The sequence below is a fragment of the Mustelus asterias genome, chromosome 4 (assembly GCF_964213995.1).
Source record: "Mustelus asterias chromosome 4, sMusAst1.hap1.1, whole genome shotgun sequence".
In the NCBI taxonomy this organism is placed as follows: Eukaryota; Metazoa; Chordata; class Chondrichthyes; order Carcharhiniformes; family Triakidae; genus Mustelus; species Mustelus asterias.
The window spans coordinates 145,609,443-145,632,789 of record NC_135804.1 but is presented as its reverse complement, the minus strand read 5'-3'; the positions used below and the strand labels follow the sequence as shown (position 1 = coordinate 145,632,789).

At 45.2% G+C, this 23,347-nt stretch overlaps 1 protein-coding gene across 2 annotated transcripts in view; it reads right to left on the bottom strand.

Moving 5' to 3' along the window:
* The window catches only part of LOC144493057 (monocarboxylate transporter 8-like), a 121,112-nt gene that overhangs the window by 61,882 nt on the left and 35,883 nt on the right, over positions 1-23,347 (bottom strand). For both annotated transcript variants that reach the window (XM_078211904.1, XM_078211905.1), the window contains one exon: positions 18,931-19,075. In XM_078211904.1, the coding sequence (XP_078068030.1) occupies positions 18,931-19,075 (145 nt within the window). The remainder of the gene's footprint in view (positions 1-18,930; positions 19,076-23,347) is intronic.

Here is a 23,347-nt window from a genome sequence, read left to right as displayed (position 1 = left end):
TGTTCCTGTCTCAGGTTTTGGATGGATCCAATCAGTTGACTTTGACTGCAGATGTGTTCTGAATTTTTAAAAAACCTTTGCCTGAGTTTTTATTCATCCTCAGTCACCTCCCAGCTATTAAACAAATTTAATCCTTTCTCTCCGGCCCACAAAAGAATGTGGCTGACCCATTCTTCTTCACTGGTGTCTTTTAGAAAGATATGGAATGTCAGTCTGCCCTTTTGTTTGAACTTCTCAAATGCCTCTGTAGTATCATCAGCTTCCCAATTCATTCTAGATTGTAGCTACTTGTTCATTGCTGTGGCAGTGGCCATGTTGTATTCACAAGGGGAAGGTGATGGTGTAGTGATACTGTCACAGTAATCCAGAGAACCAATTTGTCAACTTGTAATCCAGAGAACCAGGGTAATGATCTGAGGACCAGGGTTCGAATCCCTCCATAGAACATAGAACTTACAGCGCAGTACAGGCCCTTTGGCCCTCGATGTTGCGCCGACCTGTGAAACCGATCTAAAGCCCATCTAACCTACACTATTCCAATACCATCCATATGTTTATCCAATGACCATTTAAATGCCCTTAATGTTGGCGAGTCCACCACTGTTGCAGGCAGGGCATTCCACGCCCTTACTACTCTCTGAGTAAAGAACCTACCTCTAACACCTGTCCTATATCTCTCACCCCTCAATTTAAAGCTATGCCCCCTCGTGCTAGCCATCACCATCTGAGGAAAAAGGCTCTCACTATCCACCCTATCTAATCCTCTGATCATCTTGTATGCCTCTATTAAGTCACCTCTTAACCTCCTTCTCTCTAATGAAAACAGCCTCAAGTCCCTCAGCTTTTCCTCATAAGACCTTCCCACCATACCAGGCAACATCCTGGTAAATCTCCTCTGCGCCCTTTCCAATGCTTCCACATCCTTCCTATAATGCGGCGACTAGAACTGCACGCAATACTCCAAGTGCGGCCGCACCAGAGTTTTGTACAGCTGCAACATGACCTCATGGCTCCGAAACTCAATCCCTCTACCAATAAAAGTTAACACATCGTACGCCTTCTTAACAACCCTATCAACCTGGGTGCCAACTTTCAGGGATCTATGCACATGGACACCGAGATCTCTCTGCTCATCCACAATACCAAGTATCTTACCATTAGCCCAGTACTCTGTATTCCTGTTACTCCTTCCAAAGTGAATCACCTCACACTTTTCCGCATTAAACTCCATTTGCCACCTCTCAGCCCAGCTCTGCAGCTTATCTATGTCCCTCTGTAACCTGCAACATCCTTCCGCACTGTCCACAACTCCACCGACTTTAGTGTCATCCGCAAATTTACTAACCCATCCTTCTACGCCCTCATCCAGGTCATTTATAAAAATGACAAACAGCAGTGGCCCCAAAACAGATCCTTGCGGCACACCACTAGTAACTGAACTCCAGGATGAACATTTCCCATCAACCACCACCCTCTGTCTTCTTACAGCTAACCAATTCCTGATCCAAACCACTAAATCACCCTCAATCCCATGCGTCTGTAATTTCTGCAATAGCTTACCGTGGGGAACCTTATCAAACGCTTTACTGAAATCCATATACACCACATCAACTGCTTTACCCTCATCCACCTCTTTGGTCACCTTCTCAAAGAACTCAATAAGGTTTGTGAGGCACGACCTACCCTTCACAAAACCGTGTTGACTATCCTTAATCAAATTATTCCTTTCTAGATGATTATAAATCCTATCTCTTATAATCCTTTCCAAAACTTTGCCCACAACAGAAGTAAAGTTCACTGGTCTATAATTACCAGGGTTGTCACTACTCCCCTTCTTGAACAAGGGGACAACATTTGCTATCCTCCAGTCTTCTGGCACTGTTCCTGTAGACAATGACGACATAAGGATCAGAGCCAAAGGCTCTGCAATCTCCTCCCTAGCCTCCCAGAGAATCCTAGGATGGATCCCATTCGGCCCAGGGGACTTATCTATTTTCACACTTTCCAGAATTGCTAACACCTCCTCCTTATGAACTTCAATCCCGTCTCGTCTAATAGCCTGTATCTCAGCATTCTCCTCGACAACATTGTCTTTTTCCTGTGTGAATACTGATGAAAAATATTCATTTAGCGCCTCTCCTATCTCTTCGGACTCCACGCACAACTTCCCACTACTGTCCTTGACTGGCCTTAATCTTACCCTAGTCATTCTTTTATTCCTGACATACCTATGGAAAGCTTTAGGGTTTTCCTTGATCCTACCTGCCAAAGACTTCTCATGTCCCCTCCTGGCTCTTCTTAGCTCTCTCTTTAGGTCCTTCCTGGCTAACTTGTAATTCTCAAACGCCCTAACTGAACCTTCACGTTTCATCTTTACATAAGTCTCCTTCTTCCTCTTCACAAGAGATTCAACTTCTTTAGTAAACCACGGTTCCCTCACTCGACCACTTCCTCCCTGCCTGACAGGTGCATACCTATCAAGGACACGCAATAGCTGTTCCTTGAACAAGCTCCACATTTCAATTGTGCCCATCCCCTGCAGTTTCCTTCCCCATCCTATGCATCCTAAATCTCGCCTAATCACATCATAATTTCCTTTCCCCCAGCTATAACTCTTGCCCTGCGGTATATACCTATCCTTTTACATCGCTAAAGTAAACGTAACCGAATTGTGGTCACTATCACCAAAGTGCCCACCTACCTCCAAATCTAACACCTGGCCTGGTTCATTACCCAGTACCAAATCTAATGTGGCCTCGCCTCTTGTTGGCCCATCTACATACTGTGTCAGGAAACCCTCCTGCACACATTGGACAAAAACTGACCCCTCTAAAGTACTCGAACTATAGCGTTTCCAGTCAATATTTGTAAAGTTAAAGTCCCCCTAACAACTATCTTGTTACTTTTGCTCCTATCCAGAATCATCTTTGCAATCCTTTCCTCTACATCTCTGGAACTTTTCGGAGCCTTTAGAAAACTCCCAACAGGGTGACCTCTCCTTTCCTGTTTCTAACCTCAGCCCGTACTACCTCAGTAGACGAGTCCTCATCAAACGTCCTTTCTGCCACCGTAATACTGTCCTTGACTAACAATGCCACACCTCCCCCTCTTTTACCACCTTCCCTAATCTTACTGAAACATCTAAACCCCGGAACCTGCAACAACCATTCCTGTCCCTGCTCTATCCATGTCTCCGAAATGGCCACAACATCGAAGTCCCAGGTACCAACCCATGCTGCAAGTTCACCCACCTTATTCCGGATGCTCCTGGCGTTGAAGTAGACACACTTCAAATCACCTTCCTGCCTGCCAGTACACTCCTGCAACCTTGAAACCTTATTCCTGACCTCACTACTCTCAACCTTCTGTACACTGGAGCTACAATTCAGGTTCCCATCCCCCTGCTGAATTAGTTTAAACCCTCCCGAAGAGCATGAGCAAATTTCCCCCCCCAGGATATTAGTACCCCTCTGTTCAGGTGTAGACCATCCCGTTTGTAGAGGTCCCACCTACCCCAGAATGAGCCCCAATTATCCAGGTATCTGAATCCCTCCCTCCTGCACCATTCCTGTAGCCACGTGTTCAACTGCTCTTTCTCCCTATTCCTCTCCTCGCTAGCACGTGGCACGGGTAACAAACCAGAGATAACAACTCTGTTTGTTCTAGCTCTAAGCTTCCACCCTAACTCCCTGAATTTCTGCCTTACATCCCCATCCCTTTTCCTACCTATGTCTTGGGTGCCGATGTGAACCACAACTTGGGGCTGGTCCCCCTCCCCCTTAAGGATCCCGAAAACACGATCCAAGACATCACGGACCCCGGCACCTGGGAGGCAACACACCAACCGCGAGTCTCTCTCGTTCCCACAGAATCTTCTATCTGTCCCCTTGACTATGGAGTCCCCAATGACTAATCCTCTACTCCTCTCCCCCCTTCCCTTCTGAGCAACAAGGACAGACCATGGCAAATGGTGAAATTTAAATTCAATAAGAAAAATCTGGATGACCACGAAACCATTGTTGTAAAAACCCATCTGATTCACTAATGCCCTTGAGGGAAGTGAATCCAGAATGTTGAGCTCTTGAATTCCTGGTAGAATAGTTTCAGCAGCAGTATCCCTTGTGATAAAAGCAAATTATTGCGGATGCTTTGACAAAGGGTCATCTGGACTTGAAATGTCAGCTCTTTTCTTTCCTCACAGATGTTGCCAGACCTGCTGAGATTTTCCAGCATTTTCTCTTTTGGTTTCAGCATCTCTTGTGGCCAGACTCCAAGACACAAATCCTCTCAGACTTTTAGCAGCAGGTTCAGGTGGATGGTAAACTATATAATCGGGTAGCATTGGGAAAATAATTAAATGTAAACACACTGGCATCACTACTGAACACATCAGCTCCTGTGCATATTATTTGCAAGATATCTGTGCAATCAAATAAAAATAAATGCTATTCCTGGGAAGGCAGAAAGCAGCAAGTTGGGCATGACTTATTTTTGCACATTTAAACAGCTAATACGAACACAGAATAAGGTTAAGTAGTTGACAGCGCTAAAGTAAATCAAGAGCCTTCCTGGTAACCAGGAGTTAAAACCCTACAAAGGAATTTACAAAAGCAAGAGTCCAGGAAGAGTTTTATAGACCGAACTATTGTATGTGAGAGGCCAGTTTGGGGGAAGAGAAAGAAAAGTCTTACAGACTGCTAAGCCGGACATTTTGTTTACAAAGCAAAGGACTTGTTGATGCAGCAGCTACGTTCACACAGGACTGTGCATCAGTTGAGGCAATAAAAAATAACAGAATATGTGTAACTTGCATTGCACTGCAAATTAAAGACTATCAGCGTCTGTAAGTGGAATTCAAACACAACCACTGACCACTCAAAGTGGGGCTCGTGCCCTGAGTGATTAAGTAATAGTCATATTCATCACTGTGGCAACACTCAACATCACAGGTGGATAGGAAATGAATTTGAGCATTGTTGAGATCCTAATCTTTGCCACATAATTTGAGACAAAGCACCGAGGGAAAGGACAAATAGTTTCTTATCAGGACCAAAGTGAGGGGTGTTCGAGCATGGGGAGAATTATAAACCAGCCACTCCTCCTCACAGACTAATCTTTAGCAGTTAGAGCAGGCTTAGGGATAGGCCTTGCAAACATTGATGCTGTGTGGCATGGGGAGACACAACAGGAGGAAAAATACTACAAAAATATTTGACTTCCATTCCTTTATTAAGTGTTTTTCAGTCAGAAATCTGGAGCTGGATTTCCCCGCTGGGACAAGAACAGAGGTTGAGTTTGTCTCTGGATGCAAAAACCCACCATCAGGGGTGGGAACAGTCACTCACCTGTGATTTTCCCCAGAGCCAAGTAATACCTGAGGGCAGGATTGCCATCCAGTGGCAGGCAAGCTCTCAAAGCTGGAGGACCAATCAGAGGCAGGGAACTTCAACAAAGATGTGCCCTTTTCCCAACCTGCTGAAATTTTTACTTAAGTAGATCCAACAGCTAGGCCAGCCCTGCATGGGGGTCCATGAGAACTGCATAGGGGTGAAGGGATTTCTCAGAGATCCTGTGTCTTTCTTTGAGCTGTTACCTAAATAACTGGCACCGTATCGATTACTGAACTACCTCACTGACTAAGTGAACACAACCTCTCCCACACAGGGTTCCCTGTGGTGTAGTGATGCAATGAATGTAGCTCCAATGTTGCCACACAAGAATGGGCACACTGCCCCAAAAGGTGCCTCTGCACACCTCTATTTGGCAATTGAGTTATTGGAATGAATCCACACACTCTAAAGGAAAGCTCACCCAAAATGAATGTGGGTTACAAATTGACCACAAAACTGTGACGAGACTTCACCAAACTACATTCACTTCAAACGCAACTCGATTCAGAACAAAGGATCAGTGAATTTACCCAATAATGCATGCCCGAACAAGCTAGGCTGCAGTTCGCCTGCCTCCTTGAAAGGCCAAGGTTTGTGTAGAACCGACAAAAGAATTGGAAACCTCAACCGACCGACAATTCCTGTGTAGGCTGCATGTTATAACAATTTTTGGAGGACACTGCATTGGCATTAGTCATCTAAAGTGAAGAGACACTGTACAGACCTTTCAACACCACCACGATGGGGAGAATAGGATCTATCCGGCATACACGGTCTTTCTTTGGACACAAAATAATTAATCTTGAGACTTGAAAACCAGTGCGCCACCCCATCACTTTACCTTCTCCAAGATAAAAGGCCTGAAGCTGGCATCATAGGGTTGGTTTTAAAAACTAAACATATATTTTTAATACAAACATTAAATAGCTAAGTTGGCAAATTATGGTTAAAAAAGACCTGCCCTCTTAATGTTGATGTGGGAGACTTGCCTTGATGGATGGCTTGTGTTCAGCCCTTTTGGAACATTTTGCCTATGCTCTCTGCATATTTCCCATAAATGTACACGGGGACTGAAAATGTACGAGGCAAGTTTTTTTTTTACACAGAGGGTGCTGGGTGCCGGGAACTCGCAGCCAGTGGAGGCAGTGGAAGCAGATACGATAGTGACTTTTAAGGGACGTCTTGACAAATACATGAATAGGATGGGAATGGAGGGATATGGTCCCTGGAAGAGAAGGGGGTTTTAGTTCAGTCGGGCTCCATGGTCGGTGCAGGCTTGGAGGGCCGAAGGGCCTGTTCCTGTGCTGTAATTTTCATTGTTCTTTGAGGACTCATCAGGTGGGCAGGAGATCAAATTGGAGCAAGCTTTAAAGGTCTTACTCTTACTTGAAGTCCAGATTTTTACTCCCAGGTCTGGTGCGCAGAAACGAGAGAATTCCCACAAAAATTGAGTGTTTCAATTCTGATTTTTAAATAAAAACTGGCAATAAAATGCTGATGGTTAAGTGATGCTGAAGCTGTCAGATTGTCATTAAAGACTCAACAAATACCCTTCAGGAAAGGAAACTTACTGTCCTTACCTGTAGGAGATGTCAGCCCAACACCAACAGGTTTGACTCTCAGCTGCCCTTTGGAGTGGTCTAACAGGATACTCAGGTTGTATCAAATGCCACACGGATTGCAGTGGTTCAAGGAAATGGCCGTCCACTGTTTCCTCAGGGCAACCGAGCTTTCTCAATGTCAACGTTGGAAAAGGAAAATGTAGCATTTCACCCTGAGAAAAATGTATTCTCGTAATTATAAGGAGTCTGGGAAGGTTTTTGGAGGGTTTAAAAGTGCTTAACTTGCAGTTTTCAGCCTCATTGTTCCACAGGACCAGGCTGAGGAGAAGGCAGTTGGTTTGTTCACTACATTTATTTATTTATTTTAAGTTAAATTTGTGTAAAAAAATCGGAGGTTTTTTTTAAAACAGGAAGTGGGCCCAGCAGGAGTCTGGGAAGGTTTTTGGAGGGTTTAAAAGTAGGCCGCACTTTTGAGCGGGCAGCGTCGTTAGCGGGCAGCAGAGTGAGCAGGAGGCAGAGTGAAAGCAGTAGGGCTTTGGCTCACAGGGCTTGGGCGAGCAGGGGTGAGTTAATTCATTTTTTGCTGTTTCTACCTGGTACTGGCAGGGTATCTAGAGGGGATGGGTGTGAAGGCAGTGCAATGTTCCTCTTGCACTATGTTCGAGGTGAGGGACGACGACAGTGTCCCTGCTGATTATACCTGTGAGAAGTGCATCCATCTGCAGCTCCTCCAAAACCGTGTGAGGGAACTGGAGCTGGAGTTGGAGGAACTTAGGATCATTAGGGATGCAGAGATGGCCATAGACAGAAGCTTCAGGGATACAGTTACTCCGAGGAATGAAAATAGATGGGTGACGGTGAGAGGGGCTGGGAAGAAGCAGTCGGTGCAGGGATCCCCTGTGGTCGTTCCCCTTAGCAATAAGTATTCCGCTTTGGATACGGTTGAGGGGGACGACATACCAGTGGTGAGCCGCAGTGAGAGGATCTCCGGCACTGAGTCCGTCCCTGTGGCTCAGGAGGGTAAGGAGGAGAGCGGGAGGGCAATAGTTATTGGGGACTCGTTAGTTAGAGGGATAGATAGGAGGTTCTGTGGCAGCAAAAGAGACTCGAGGATGGTTTGTTGCCTAGCGGATGCCAGGGTCCGTGACGTCTCGGACCGTGTTTTCCGGATTCTTAAGGGGGAGGGGAAACAGTCACAAGTCGTGGTACACATTGGTACCAACGACATAGGTAAGAGAAGGGACGGGGATTTAAAACAGGAATTTCGGGAGCTGGGCTGGAAGCTGAGAGCAAAGACAAAACATGTGGTCATCTCTGGTACGCTACCGGTGCCACGTGATAGCGAGTTGAGGAACAGGGAGAGAGTGCACTTAAACATGTGGTTGCAGGGATGGTGCAGGAGGGAGGGTTTCAGATACGTGGATAATTGGAACACGTTTTGGGGAAGGTGGGACCTCTACAAACAGGACGGGGTGCACCTGAACCAGAGGGGCACCAATATCCTCGGAGGGAAATTTGCTACGGCTCTTCAGGGGGATTTAAACTAATTTGTCAGGGGAGTGGGAAAAGGAGTTGTAGTCCGGAAGTCAGTGTTGAGGGTGGTGAGATATTGGGGAAGGTATCAAGGTCAAGGGTGGGTACCGGTCGACAGGAAGGTGGGTTGAAGTGTGTCTACTTCAATGCAAGGAGCATCCGGAACAAGGTGGATGAACTTGGGGCGTGGATTGCTACTTGGGACTACGATGTTGTGGCCATTATGGAGACGTGGGTAGAACAAGGACAGGAATGGTTGTTGGACGTTCCGGGGTATAGATGTTTCAGTAAGTGTAGGGAAGCTGGTAAAAGAGGTGGAGGAGTAGCATTGTTAATCAAGGATAGTTTAACGGCTGCGGAAAAGCACTTTGAGGGGGATATGCACACTGAGGTAATATGGGCTGCAGTTAGAAACAGGAAAGGAGCGGTCACGTTGCTAGGAGTTTACTATAGGCCCCCAAATAGTAATAGAGATGTGGAGGAAGAAATTGCTAAGCAGATTATGGATATGTGTGGGGGTCACAGGGTAGTTGTCATGGGGGACTTTAACTTTCCAAATATTGATTGGAACCTTTGTAGGTCAAATAGTTTGGATGGGGCACTTTTTGTGCAGTGTGTGCAGGAGGGTTTCCTGACACAATATGTGGATAGGCCGACAAGGGGTGAGGCCACATTGGATTTGGTACTGGGAAATGAACCGGGCCAAGTGTTAGATTTGGTTGTGGGAGAGAACTTTGGAGATAGTGACCACAATTCGGTGTCTTTTGTTATTGCAATGGAGAGGGATAGGGCCGGACGGCAGGGCAAGGCTTACAATTGGGGGAGAGGTAATTATGATGCGATTAGGCAAGAATTAGGGGGCATAAGATGGGAACAGAAACTGTCAGGGAAAGGCACTGATGAAAAGTGGAACTTTTTCAAGGAACAAATACTGGGTGTCCTTGATAGGTATGTCCCTGTCAGGCAGGGAGGAAATGGCCGAGTGAGGGAACCGTGGTTCACAAAAGAGGTGGAATGTCTTGTGAAAAGGAAGAGGGAAGCTTATGTAGGGATGAGGAAACAAGGTTCAGATGGCTCGATTGAGGGTTACAAGTTAGCAAAGAATGAGCTGAAAAAGGGGCTGAGGAGAGCTAGGAGGGGACATGAGAAGTCCTTGGCGGGTCGGATCAAGGAAAACCCCAAGGCTTTTTACTCTTATGTGAGGAATAAAAGAATGACCAGGGTGAGGTTAGGGCCGGTCAAGGACAGTGGTGGGAACTTGTGTATGGAATCAGTAGAGATAGGCGAGGTGATGAATGAATACTTTTCTTCAGTGTTCACCAAGGAGAGGGGCCATGTTTTTCAGGAAGAGAAGGTGTTACAGGCTAATAGGCTGGAGGAAATAGATGTTCGGAGGGAGGATGTATTGGCAGTTTTGAATAAACTGAAGGTCGATAAGTCCCCTGGGCCTGATGAAATGTATCCTAGGATTCTTTGGGAGGCGAGGGATGAGATTGCAGAGCCTTTGGCTTTGATCTTTGGGTCCTCGCTGTCCACGGGGATGGTGCCAGAGGACTGGAGAGTGGCAAATGTTGTTCCTCTGTTTAAGAAAGGGAATAGAAATGACCCTGGTAATTATAGACCGGTTAGTCTGACTTCGGTGGTTGGTAAATTGATGGAAAAGGTCCTTAGGGATGGGATTTACGACCATTTAGAAAGATGCGGATTAATCCGGGATAGTCAGCACGGATTTGTGAAGGGCAAATCGTGCCTCACAAATTTGATAGAATTTTTTGAGGAGGTAACTAGGTGTGTTGATGAAGGTAGGGCGGTTGATGTCATATACATGGATTTTAGTAAGGCGTTTGATAAGGTCCCCCATGGTCGGCTTATGATGAAAGTAAGGAGGTGTGGGATAGAGGGAAAGTTGGCCGATTGGATAGGTAACTGGCTATCTGATCGAAGACAGAGGGTGGTGGTGGATGGAAAATTTTCGGACTGGAGGCAGGTTGCTAGCGGAGTGCCGCAGGGATCGGTGCTTGGTCCTCTGCTCTTTGTGATTTTTATTAATGACTTAGAGGAGGGGGCTGAAGGGTGGATCAGTAAATTTGCTGATGACACCAAGATTGGTGGAGTAGTGGATGAGGTGGAGGGGTGTTGTAGGCTGCAAAGAGACATAGATAGGATGCAAAGCTGGGCTGAAAAATGGCAAATGGAGTTTAACCCTGATAAATGTGAGGTGATTCATTTTGGTAGGACTAATTTAAATGTGGATTACAGGGTCAAAGGTAGGGTTCTGAAGACTGTGGAGGAACAGAGAGATCTTGGGGTCCATATCCACAGATCTCTAAAGGTTGCCACTCAAGTGGATAGAGCTGTGAAGAAGGCATATAGTGTGTTAGCTTTTATTAACAGGGGGTTGGAGTTTAAGAGCCGTGGGGTTATGCTGCAACTGTACAGGACCTTGGTGAGACCGCATTTGGAATATTGCGTGCAGTTCTGGTCACCTCACTATAAGAAGGATGTGGAAGCGCTGGAAAGAGTGCAGAGGAGATTTACCAGGATGCTGCCTGGTTTGGAGTGTCGGTCTTATGAGGAAAGGTTGAGGGAGCTGGGGCTGTTCTCTCTGGAGCGGAGGAGATTGAGGGGAGACTTAATAGAGGTTTATAAAATGATGAAGGGGATAGATCGAGTGAACGTTCAAAGACTATTTCCTCGGGTGGATGGAGCTATTACAAGGGGGCATAACTATAGGGTTCATGGTGGGAGATATAGGAAGGATATCAGAGGTAGGTTCTTCACGTAGAGAGTGGTTGGGGTGTGGAATGGACTGCCTGCAGTGATAGTGGAGTCAGACACTTTAGGAACATTTAAGCGGTTATTGGATAGGCACATGGAGCACACCAGGATGGTAGGGAGTGGGATAGCTTGATCTTGGTTTCAGATGAAGGTCGGCACAACATCGTGGGCCGAAGGGCCTGTTCTGTGCTGTAATGTTCTATGTTCTATGTTCTATAAAAACACCAGCTTCTCCTCACTATTAATTCCTCTTGGAGGTCGAATGCAAAGTGTTTGGAATGTAGTTGAGGTTTATTCAGAAGTTTGACCACTGAGTGAGGTAAGAATTTGCCTTTGGTTACCTAGATACAATTTCCAAACTGAAAACCAGCCAACAAATTCTATCAGCAAGTCTATTGTGAAGAACCGAGTTCAGCCAATGTCAAAATCCTTGACAGCACGACTTTGAACAGTGTATTTCACCTAAAAGAATAGTCTGCTGCTTTTTATGGTGCCCTCTTTCCCCTTCACATTTCTGAAGAAGCCCGTGTTTCTATGGTTTCATGTGTCATCTTCAACGACCCTTTTAGTTACATTCTAGTTCCCTATAAATCAGCACAGGCCTGTACCTGTCCAACATCGAGGTCACTGGTACTGAGCCCAGGGATTCAACAGTGAACCTTTGTCAGTATGTTTTATCTCACTGATTATTACGCATCATTAAATTTCATCTTCTTCAATATCAGACAGTGATATAATCAACAGTCTACATTGAATTCATAGAATCCCTACAGTGCAGAAGGAGGCCATTTGGCCCATTGAATCAGCACTGATTCTCCGAAAGAACATCTTACCTCGGCATAGCCCCAGCATATCCCCACAACCCCGCGCATTTACCATGCCTAATCCACCTAACCTGAACATCTTTAGACACTAAGAGGCAATTTAGAATGGCCAATCCACCTAACCTGTACGTCTTGGGAGTGCGGGAGGAAACCCATGCAGACACAGGGAGAATGTGCAAACTCCACACAGACAGTGACCCAAGGCTGAAATTGAACCTGGGTCCCTGGTGCTGTGAGGCAGCAGTGCTAACCACTGTGCCACCCTTCACATGATCTAAACTACCAAACCGATTTATTAAATAACAAACAGATAATAAACTGCAGCAAGACACAATATACACTTACGTTGTTTATAGGCTTGCTTATCCCTTGTTGGAAGACAGAAAATTAGACAATCACATCTGCTGTATTAAACTTCAATATGAAGTGGACTTTGCTCAAGGGTCCTGAATTATATAACCTGATGTGGCAACTTAATGATTAAGATGTATCTCGCTTTTTTTGTCGCTCGCCAGGACATTTATTGCCTATCCCTAGCTGTCCTTCAGAAGGTGCTGAGTATCTTTTGTTCTTGAACTGTTGCAGTCCAAGCGTACCCACAGTGCTACTTGGGAGGGAGTTCCAGGATTTTGACCCAGCAACAGTGAAGGAACGGCAGTATATTTCCAAGTCAGGATGGTGAGTGACTTGGAGGGAACCTTCTAGATGGTGGTGTTCCCATGTGTCTGCAGCCCTTTTGAGATTATCTAGGTCTTGCTATAAGCAAGACCAGGTCAAAGGCTAGGAATCTTGTGGCAAGTAACTCATGTCCTGACTCCCCAAAGCCTGTCCAACTTTTACAAGGCACAGTTAGGAGTGTGATGGAATACTCTCCACTTGCCTGAATGAGTGCAGCTCCAATAACACTCAAGAAGCTAGTAACGTTCTTGCCACACAAATGTCCAAGACAATGACCCTCTCCAACAAGTGATAAGTCAACCATCACCCCTTGACATTTGGACATGGACTGCTTCAGTCATGAATGGTGCTGAACATTTTGCAGTCATCAGCGAACATCCCCACTTCTGATCTTATGATGGCAGGATTGTCTTGTTGAAGCATTTGAAGGTGGTGGGGCCTTGGGGTGCTCCGGTTTCCTCCCACACTCCAAAGATGTGCAGGTTAAATTGATTGGCCATGCTAAATTAACCCTTAGTGTCAGGGGGATTAGCAGGGTAAATACCTGAGGTTACAGGGCTAGGGCCGGGGTGGGATTGTTGTTGGTGCAGGCTCAATGGGCAGAATGGCCTCCTTCTGCACTGCAGGGATTCTATTCTAAGTGGAATGGATGTTGCCAGTTACTTTGTCTGTTCACTTGTCTGTGAAATAAAAGAAGCTAATGAAAGAAGAAATCAAATAATATATGGTTGGTGGCCTTTGGTTTACATAACAGCTTAATTGCACAGTGCCTTCAATTGCAAATTTCAAAGGGCTGGCAAGTTTTCAACGGATTTGTCTACAACGCTGTCAGACGCTGCAGTTTGTTAAATGTTATACTTGTTTCATTGCATTGTGTAAAGTGGACAATGACAATATCACAAATCATTCCTGGTTCCATTGCTATCCTTTAGAAAAATAATTGACTCAATACAGCAAATGTGAGAGTAATCATCAGAAAGTTGTAAATTATGGAGGTCCCGAGCTACCCAGGTGTGGCTTCCTTCCCTGCCAAAATTTTGGATGAGTAAACCTGTCTGCTGAGTTCCAGGTCACAGAGTAAAAAGAAATGCTGTCAGATAATTGAGCCAATGACTTGTAATTAAACCGAGTTTCGAATGGCCAAGAGCAATCTGTTCTTTCTTGTGTTTCCCCACTCTCATATTCTTTGTTTAGTTCATATAGCGATGGTTCCCAGTATTCCCTGTGGTAGTCTGTGCCCCAGTATTCTGACTCTGCTCCCACACTTTGCAGGGGATGCTGTTATATTTAATGAGGTAGTGTCATCATGCTTACAGAGAAGATACAGTACAGAAACAAGCCATTTGTCTCAGCTAGCCTCTAGCAGGATTTATGCTTCATACAAGCCTCCACTCACCCTAATTTTCTTAACCTTATCAGTCACTTTTAGTCTTTCCTTAAATGAACCCAAGCTGTTCATCTCAACTAGTCCATTGTACATCCTAACAACTCTCTGGGTAAAGAAGCTTCTCCTGAATTCCTTATTGATTTATTGTCACATGTACTGGGAAACGCTATACAGACAAAACATACCATTCATAGCGTACTTCAGGTAGAGGGGAAGGAGAGTGTGCAGAATATAGTGTTGCAGTTACAGATAGGGTGAAGAGAAAGATCAGCTTAATATGTGATAGGACCATTCAAAAGTCTGGTGGCCACAGGGAAGAGTTCTTGAGTGTTGGTACAGATTTATTGGATTTATTAGCGACCGTCTTATATTTATGATGACTACTTTTAGACTCCCCATAGCAGGAAACATCTTCTTGACATCTACCCTAGCAAACCCTATAGGCTGGATTTTAACTTTCCAACCAGCCCCCAGCTGGCTGTGCATCAGGGAACCGGAACTTTCAGCAGCGTGTTTGGCATCAGCTCTTCAACCCATCCACGACCTTTCCATTTGACCTCTTGCTTTTCCAGCTAAGTAGAGCAGACCGCCACAATGACAGCCCATTGCAGCTTGTTTCAGCTCCAGCATTAAAAGGACTTTGTGAGGGTCAGAATGGAAGCATTGCCAAGCTACTTTCTCAAAAGACTAAGAAATTTGGCACGTCCGCTATGACTCTCACCAACTTTTACAGATGCACCTTAGAAAGCATTCTTTCTGGTTGTATCACAGCTTGGTATGGCTCCTGCTCTGCCCAAGACCACAAGGAACTAGAAAAGATTGTTAATGTAGCCCAATACATCACGCAAACCAGCCTCCCATCCATTGACTCTGTCTACACTTCCCGATGCTTCGGCAAAGCAGCCAGCATAATTAAGGACCCCACACACTTGGACATTCTCTCTTCCACCTTCTTCCGTTGGAAAAAAGATACAAAAGTCTGAGGTCACGTACCGACCGACTCAAGAACAGCTTCTTCCCTGCTGCCATCAGACTTTTGAATGGACCTACCTCGCACTAAGTCGATCTTTCTCTACACTCTAGCTATGACTTTAACACTACATTCTGCACTCTCTCCTTTCCTTCTCTATGAACGGTATGCGTTGTATAGCGCACAGGAAATAATACTTTTCAATGTATGCTAATACATGTGAAAATAATAAATCAAATCAAAATGTCACCAGCAGATCCCCAGAAAGCCCCGGGGGGGGCATGAAGGAATCAAGGGTTGTAGTGGCGTTGACCAACATTGGGAATGTGTGCCCACCTGGTCCACTCTTCCGGGAGGCAGCAAACATCAGGAACCGCCCGAGGTACAGGTGCTAAGTGATGTCCAGAAAGCTAAGCTTCTGCCTGTTGTGGGTACCCCCTGTGAGCAGGAGCTTAATGCTCATCCGTACTGTCCAGTGGAGCAGCAGGTAGCAGAGGGAAGGCAGCTGCTGCTCCTCTTGTTTCTTATCTGAAAGCTATGTAAGCGTGGCCCCCCGCCCCACCCCCCATGCTGTAGTGAAAGCCAGCGGGAATTGTAGATCAAATGCAGAAAAACATCCAAGGTAACCGAAATGACCTCCAAAGTCTTAGAAATCATCTCCAAAGAAATGAACACGCACACTCCCAGAACAAGCCCTGTGGGCAAGTCATTCAGTTAGGCAAGGAAGCAGCTGTTAGCCTCTAAATACTGCGATCTTTCTCCTCAGCCCAAGTAATGGTTGTACATTTATGAAACATTGACAATTACAGCTACCAAGAAGGGAAGTTCAACGCCTTTTGCTTTACATTGTTTGTGGTGTATATTTGGCATCTCGCAGAAGGACAAAAACACAAATGCAACAAACTTGCCAAAAGCTAATGTCCCAATTATGCTAGCCCTCAGCAAGCAGAAGCAGCTTCATTGGCTTGGGCATGTTTACAGGATAGAAGATAACCTCAAAGCCAAGGGTTTTCTGTGTGGCGGGATTACTGGAGGCAGAAGAGCAGTAGGATTTTCAAAACGTTGCTTTCAAGTGATTTGATGAACAAAATCTACTGGGTATAAGAAATGTTTCAAATAAATTACTTCATAGAAGCATGGTGGCACAATGGTTAGCACTGCTGCCTCACAGCGCCAGGGATCCGAGTCTGATTCCCAGCTTGGGTCACTGTCTGTGTGGAGTTTGCACATTCTCCCCGTGTCTGCGTGGGTTTCCTCCGGGTGCTCCAGTTTCCTCCCACATTCCGAAAGACGTGCTAGTTAGGTGCATCGGCCATGCTAAATTCTCCCTCAGTGTACCCGAACAGGCACCGGAGTGTGGCGACTAGGGGATTTTCACAGTGACTTCATTGCAGTGTTAATGTAAGCCCACTTGTGACACTAATAAATAAACTTAAAACTTGTTGTGGGTTGGTTTTTAGCTCTAATACGGTGTCATTTAGACCATCTGCCCAAAGGGTGAATATTGTCCTCTTATTCCTCCGACGCTGCATGGGTAGCCCAGTGTGTTAATTAATATTAACAAAGAACAGATATAATCACTTACATTGCATGGATAAGTGTTAAATTATTAGAGCTTGGCACCTGAAAAGAAATACTAGGGAATTAGCATGAGGGAACACACAATAGGAAGAAATGGGTTCAAATCTCCAATCGTTCTCTATTCATTGAACAGCCAATCCCAATATGTTACTGCAGGGTGAACTATTACACAAGCCAAATGCACACAGACAGGTGAAAACATTAGAAGGCAAGTTATCTCAGGATACTATAAAATTTTTCTTGGCAACTGGTTTTGAGTGACGCCACTGCAGGCTGGAAAGCAGGTTGTGTGCTGCCCAGGGATGACAAATAACACAGAGATCACCTAAAGACAGTCACACAAAAAAATTATACGTGAATGTATATTGACTAGAAATAAAGTATTGAAGTCAAAGGTGGCCATTCAGAATACAAAGGGAGATTGGGACAGGATTGTGTTGGTTGGATGGTGGATGTACAGTGGACTGAAGTAGACCTGGTGAATGTTCCGAAAGGATAAAAGGTCAGAGAGGAAGAAATTCCACTCAACTATCTTTCAAGTTTCCAGTAAGATCCCGATCTCCCATCAAGGACATGGTATCATTGAACACATGCCGGCCTGAATTTCTTTTATGTGCCTTTTCCCCATGACCCTCTATTTCCCAATCTATCAAATATTTATCCATCTCCACTTTAAATACTTCTATTGATAAAGCCTCCTCTACCTTAGGGGTAGTGAATTCCACAGATTCACCACCCCTCTGTGAGAAGAAATTTCTACGCATCTCAGTTTTAAATGACTGGCCCTTTATCTAGTAGCTATGTCCCCTTGTTCCCCCACTAGTGAAAACATCTCACCATCTATCCTGTCAAGCCCCCTCAGGATCTTATATGTTTGAATAAGTTCACCCCTCACTCTTCTAAATGCCAAGGAATACAGAATTAAGTCTCTCTAGATAGGACAACCCTTTCACCCCAGGGATTAGCCTGGTGAATCTCCTTTGGACTGCCTCCAATGTTACTATATCCTTGTTTTAGGTAAGGGGACCAAAACTGTATGCAGTATTCCAGGTGAGGCCTCACGAACACAATGTACAATGTAACAAAATCTCCCTAATCTCCCGGACATTCTCTCTTCCATCTTCTTCGGTCGGGAAAAAGATACAAAAGTCTGAGGTCACGTTCCAACCGACTCAAGAACAGCTTCTTCCCTGCTGCCGTCAGACATTTGAATGGACTTACCTTGCATTAAGTTGATCTTCCTCTACACCCTAGTTATGACTGTAACACTACATTCTGCACTCTTTCGTTTCCTTCTTTATGAACGGTATGTTTTGTCTGTATAGCGCGCAAGAAACAATACTTTTCACTGTATGTTAATACACGTGACAATAATAAATCAAATCAAAACTCTGAGTCATCAAAAATCCAGTGAATACAGATCCAGTTGACTCAATCTCTCCTCATATGACAATCTGGCCACCCCAGGAATCAGATTGGTGAACTTTCTCAGCGCTCCTTCTGTGGCAAGTATCTCTTAAGAATCCTTTTCTCTCTCCACAGATGCTGCCTGGCCTGCTTAGTATTTTCACATTTTCTATTTCAGTATCTGAGGAGTCATGAATGGTGCTGTACGGGCAACTTTTTCACACAGAGGGTGGTGTTTATATGGAATGAGCTGCCAGAGGAGGCGGTAGAGGCGGGTACAATTACAACAGTTAAAAGACATTTGGACAGGTACATGGATGGGAAAGGTTTAGAGGGAAATGGGCCACACGCAGGGAAATGGGACTAGTTCAGTGGCATGGACGGGTTAGGCTGAAGGGCCTGTTTCCATGCTGTATATCTCTATCACTCTGGGCGGGGTTTTACAGCCTCATTCATCCCGAAACCGTAAGATCCCACTCGAGGTCAACGGACCTTTCCATGGTCCGCCTCTCGCCCGCTCCGATTCCGTGGCGGGCAGGACAGTAACTATCTCTATACACACAGTTCTCAAAACAACTGGAACAGCCTCCAAACAGCTTTCACTGAGACACTGAGACTCTTTCATAATTCAACAATAAACCTTATTGAACATTACTGTGAGGTGTATGATGCGTGTGCGTGCACAGGGTGTGTGAGTGAGTGGGTGCGTGAGGGTATGGTGGGTGTGTGTGTGTGGGGGGATGTGGTGTATGTGTGTGTGAGGGTGTGGGTGTGTGTGTATGGGGTGTGTGTACGTGTCAAAACAGAAATTCATTCTTACTTTGTGAAGGAGCTGGAAAGGAGTCCAAGAAAAGCCAGTGCCGCACCGCCCATTGCCGTCTTCCTGCATCCAAACCAGTCAGTGAAAATGCTGACAACTGGAGAACAAAAGAAAATCATCCCCATGGAGACTGCACCTACCCAAGCTGCAAGGAAAAAGGAAACAGGAAAATGGTTTTAATAAAGTTATAGAATTTGACTGTACCTCACACCGCTTGTCCCACTGCTCCACAGCCCCAACGTTTACTGGAAGGGTTTCCCTTGGCTGGGCAATCTATAGGATCAGTCTCAGAATATGGGGCTGTCCATTTAGGATTTAGGCGAGGAAAACTTTCTTCACTCAAAAGGTTCTAAATCTTTGGAATTCTCTACACCACTGAGCTTAAGGTGCTAAATGCTAAGTTGTTGAACATAGGGGATATTCACAGCAACTTCATTACAGTGCAAGCCTGTGTGGCTAATAAATAAACTTAAACATATATTCAAGACCGACATTTTGGGGTACTGAGGGACGTGAGAATATTGCAAGAAGGTGAAGTTGAGGGAGATGATCAGCCATGATATTGCTGAATGGTGGGTCAGCCACAAAGAATCAAATGGCCTTTCCCAAGCTTGTATTTCTTTTGTTGCTATGTTACAGCTACAATAACTTGCATCTTGGGGAGGTGATGGCCTATTGGTATTATTGCTAGACTATTAATCCAGAAACTCAGCTAATGTTCTGGGAACCTGGGTTTGAATCCCGCCACGGCAGATGGTGGAATTTGAATTCCATATTTTAAAAAACTGGAACTAAGAATCTACTGGTGACCATGAAACGATTGTCGGAAAAACCCATCTCGTTTACTAATGTCCTTTTGGAAAGGAAATCTGCTGTCCTTATCTGGTCTGGCCTACATGTGACTCCGGAGCCACAGCAGTGTGGTTGACTCTCAACTGCCCTCCAAGGGCAACTAGGGATGGGCAATAAATGCTGGCCATTTTCGTAGAGATGAGCCAGCTTTTAAAGGACTTGTGGTTCACAGCATCTCAGAAGTGTTTTGAGCCACCGTCTGAATGAGTAAACCTTTTGAAAGGCATGTTAAAAGCAGCTTACCTATGCCAGGCTATGCCCTCCCCAACTAACCTCCATGGCTTGTCATACCCTCAATGCCAAAGCCTTATAATGCATTCTTGTCTGGAACCCAGACATCCATTAGATTGTTGAAACAGCTGAGCCCCAGGGAAAGTATTGTTTGACAGCTCTTGCTCTCTGATCTATTCTGTCATTTGCACAATTTTTATTTCCACAAGATGAAGTGATTTCAAGCACGACCATTTCAACTATTGATGCTATTAAAGGATCTGGATAATTTACACTTTTATTGCAAAAGTATTTTAAGAAAGTAGAAAGATATGAATTAATTACTTTTTACAAGTGTTTTTAAAACTCATTCTATTGGTCACTATAGGGTTCATTGGTTCTATACAGAGTGTATACTGGTATGTAAGTGTCAGAGCTCGGTATACAGCATAGGAAAGGTCATGGGGTTGAATGGGATAAATGAGATGGCATTGATAGGAGACTGCAGAGTATGTGGTGAGTGAGGATGTGTGAGGGGTGAGGGCTGTTCTTTGATCTGGTATCATTATTATTACTGGAGCGCCAAGATGGGCCTTTTATACAGCCTACCTCAACACCCAGCAGATCCTGTGGCTGCCTCTGAACTCTTTTGAGTCCTGTTAGTATCTGCTCCCCATCTCCTCCCAGAAAAAAAGTCCTGTCGTCACCGGCAATTCCTCCCATGCTGGGCACATCAGGCTGGGAAATTTCCTGACTCCGGTTACCCGCCTCAAAGATGAAAGTCCAGCCCATAATGTTGGCGAAGATTACAGAAGTGCAACAATCTAGGAAGAGGATATTATCAATTATTTGGGAATGAAAGGTCAGCGGAGGCTGGTCAGAACAGAGGTGATAGAGGAGCAGAAAGTGGCAGAGGATAGAGTATACGTAGGTTAGATCTTGGGAAAAGCAAATCAAGTGTTGGAGAAATCAAATCCGTAATTCAAACTTGTTCTAGATGCTTTTCTTGTACAAAGAACAAAGAGAACAAAGAAAATTACAGCACAGGAACAGGCCCTTCGACCCTCCAAGCCTGCACCGACCATGCCACCTGACTGAACTTAAACCCCCTACCCTTCCAGGGACTATATCCCTCTATTCCCATCCTATTCATGTATTTGTCAAGACGCCCCTTAAAAGTCACTACCGTATCTGCTTCCACTACCTCCCCCGGCAGCATTGTGTCCAATGTAAAAGGCCACTTCAATGGGTAGCTACTTGTCCCTTTGACTGTACGCATAACATAGTCCGAGGTATCAAGCCTTCAGAAACACAATTAATCATTCTTAAGATTTAGTTACACAACTGAAATAATGCAGCATTTCATTTATTGTTTTTGGGAATGTGACAGCTGGGTCGCTAGGATATTTTTAATGATGCGTTTTAACAGACTGTTTTAATAACATGCCTTGTGGGTTTTGGATAAACCAAGATAGCAATAAATCATAGAATCCCTACAGTGCAGAAGGAGGCCCTTCAGCCCATTGAGCCCGCACCAACAACAATCCCACCCAGGCCCTATCACCGTAACCCCATACATTTAGCCTACTAATCCCCCTGACACTAAGGGACAATTTTAGCATGGCCAATCAACCTAACCTACACATCTCAGGAGTGTGTGAGGAAATCGGAGCACCTGGAGGAGACCTACGCAGACACGGGGAGAACGTGCAAACTCCACACAGACAGTGACCCAAGGTCGAAATTGAACCCGAGTCCCTGGCACTGTGAGGCAGCAGTGCTAACCAGTGTGCCACCGTACTAAATGTCAAGATTCCCCCTTAGACCTGATCACCCACTATAACTTGTTCTTACGGAGATGTATAAATATTACACTGTATCCAGTCAAAGGCAAGCTCATGACAAGGATGAACTGTTTCTCATTTCTGGCAATTCTACTGAATATCATAGAATCATAGAATCCCTACAGTGTAGAAGGAGGCCATTCGTCCCATTGAGTCTGCACCGACCACAATCCCACTTAGGCCTTATCTCCATAACCCCACATATTTACCCCGCTGATCCCTCTAACCTTCGCATCCCGGGACACTAAGGGGCAATTTAGTATGGCCAAAGCACCTAACCCGCACATCTTTGGAGTGTGGGAGGGAACCGGAGCATCCAGAGGAAACCCAAGCAGACACGGGGAGAATGTGCAAATTCCACACAATGACCCAAGCCGGGGATCGAACCCAGATTCCTGGAGCTGTGGGGCAGCAGTGCTAACTACTGTGCCGCCCTATGAATAGTACAACATAGTTGGGGAGATCAGGAGCATTTCTCTGTAGGCCACTGAGGTGCATGTCATGAAACCAGTAGTTTTTGAGTTGAAGTTTCCATGATTTATGAAATTGAAACAGGGAAAAAAGAAGCAAATAAAGAGAGGGGTCTGGATGTTTTGGGAGGGGTTGCTAAGGCTGAAGGGTTAGACCATGGCTTCAACACCACTGCCCACGATATCAGAAAAGGCTTGCTGATTACAACTTGGTGTCAAAATAGGCCATCCTTGGGCACAGTCCTAAGTATAACCTTGAACCAACTAAATTTGTCAGGTTGCAAGACACAAGTGGGAGAAACGTTCACTTTCCAGTTCCTGCAAAGGGCGGTATGTGCACCCACTGTACAGAAGGCCCCAATCTGTTCTTGAACAATCTGTAGTTTGTTCCAAAAGGAGCATTAGATTTTCAAGTGCTAAAGGTTGGCAAAGCCTAGCTTCCTTTTACAGCCCCTAAAACGTGGATATAGTGAAGAGCAATTAACTCCAGCCAATCTGCTTTCAACACTAAAGAAAGAGAATGTAGACTCTTATCACTAAATATTGCGACCTACTTTTATGGTTGGAAAGTGAGATTAAAAAGAGAGTTTCCTCCAGGTGCTCTGGTTCCCTCCCGCACTCCAAGGATGTGCGGGTTGGATTGATGAGCCATGCTAAATTGCCCCTTAGTGTCGGGGGGGTTAGCTGGGTTAATACGTGAACTTACGGGCATAGGGCCTAGGTGGGAGGTAAATATATGGTATTACGGGGATAGGGCTTGAGTAGGATTGTTGTTGGTGCAAGCTCGATAGGCCTCCTTCTGCACTGTAGGGATTCTATGATTCTATGAAAAATGCTTGCTTCATCCCACATTTCTGAAGTAAATGACAACAGGAGGCCTTTCAAAATCTTGCTTTTTAACATTAAGGATTGGGTGATGGTCAGACAGTGTAGTTCTGGTTTTCCACGTCAGATTCAGTACTTCAGTGGTTAAGGTTTCTTAGTGGGGGGCATTGGGGGATGGGGAAGCGAGAAAGGGGAACTTTAAATCAGCTTAAAGTG